General features: G+C 60.9%; 1 protein-coding gene across 1 annotated transcript in view; it reads left to right on the top strand.

The window, feature by feature from the left end:
- Window positions 1-504, top strand: part of DHX30 (DEAH (Asp-Glu-Ala-His) box helicase 30) — a 16,332-nt gene that overhangs the window by 14,226 nt on the left and 1,602 nt on the right. Inside the window, 2 exon segments of the mRNA XM_009871468.1 lie at window positions 1-98; window positions 365-504. The exon segment at window positions 1-98 is cut by the window's left edge and continues 101 nt beyond it; the exon segment at window positions 365-504 is cut by the window's right edge and continues 1 nt beyond it. Coding sequence (XP_009869770.1) covers window positions 1-98; window positions 365-504 — 238 coding nt within the window.

Below are 504 nucleotides of genomic sequence, written 5' to 3'. Positions count from 1 at the left end.
GGGCTGGGAGGAGGTGCTGAGGCGCAGAGACAGCCGTGCCAGGGACAACTACCTGCAGGACTATTACCTGTACGGCCCCAGCCTTCGCTTCATCAATGGTGAGTCCCAGAGACCTCCTGCTCCTCTCCGTCCCTCCAGAAGGGCTGAAGCGCTGGGGGAGAACGTGGTGCAGAAATGGGGTGGGCTGGGTGAGCGACTGCTGGAGCGGGCACGGGTTCTGGCTTTGGCACTCGCAAGGGCAGGCATCGCCCGGGGAGGCTGTGGGCAGGACGGGCCTGAGCCTCCACGGCCAGAAGTTATTTCATATTCAGCAGAGCGAAGGAGAGCGCAAATCTCATGCCCTGGGGCTGTCTCCTCCCCACAGGCCTTGTCAAACAGTTCTCTGAGAACCTCTACGAAGCCTTCCTGGTGTCATCTCCGTCTGACTGTACCATGCCCTCGTCCGTATGTAACCAGTACAGCGAAGAGGAAGACCTCGTCAAGGGAGTCCTACTGGCTGGGGCC

This window comes from Apaloderma vittatum, unplaced genomic scaffold (assembly GCF_000703405.1).
Source record: "Apaloderma vittatum isolate BGI_N311 unplaced genomic scaffold, ASM70340v1 scaffold24656, whole genome shotgun sequence".
NCBI lineage: Eukaryota > Metazoa > Chordata > Aves > Trogoniformes > Trogonidae > Apaloderma > Apaloderma vittatum.
The sequence above is the reverse complement of the archived record's forward strand: the minus strand, read 5'-3'. Positions and strand labels throughout refer to the sequence as shown.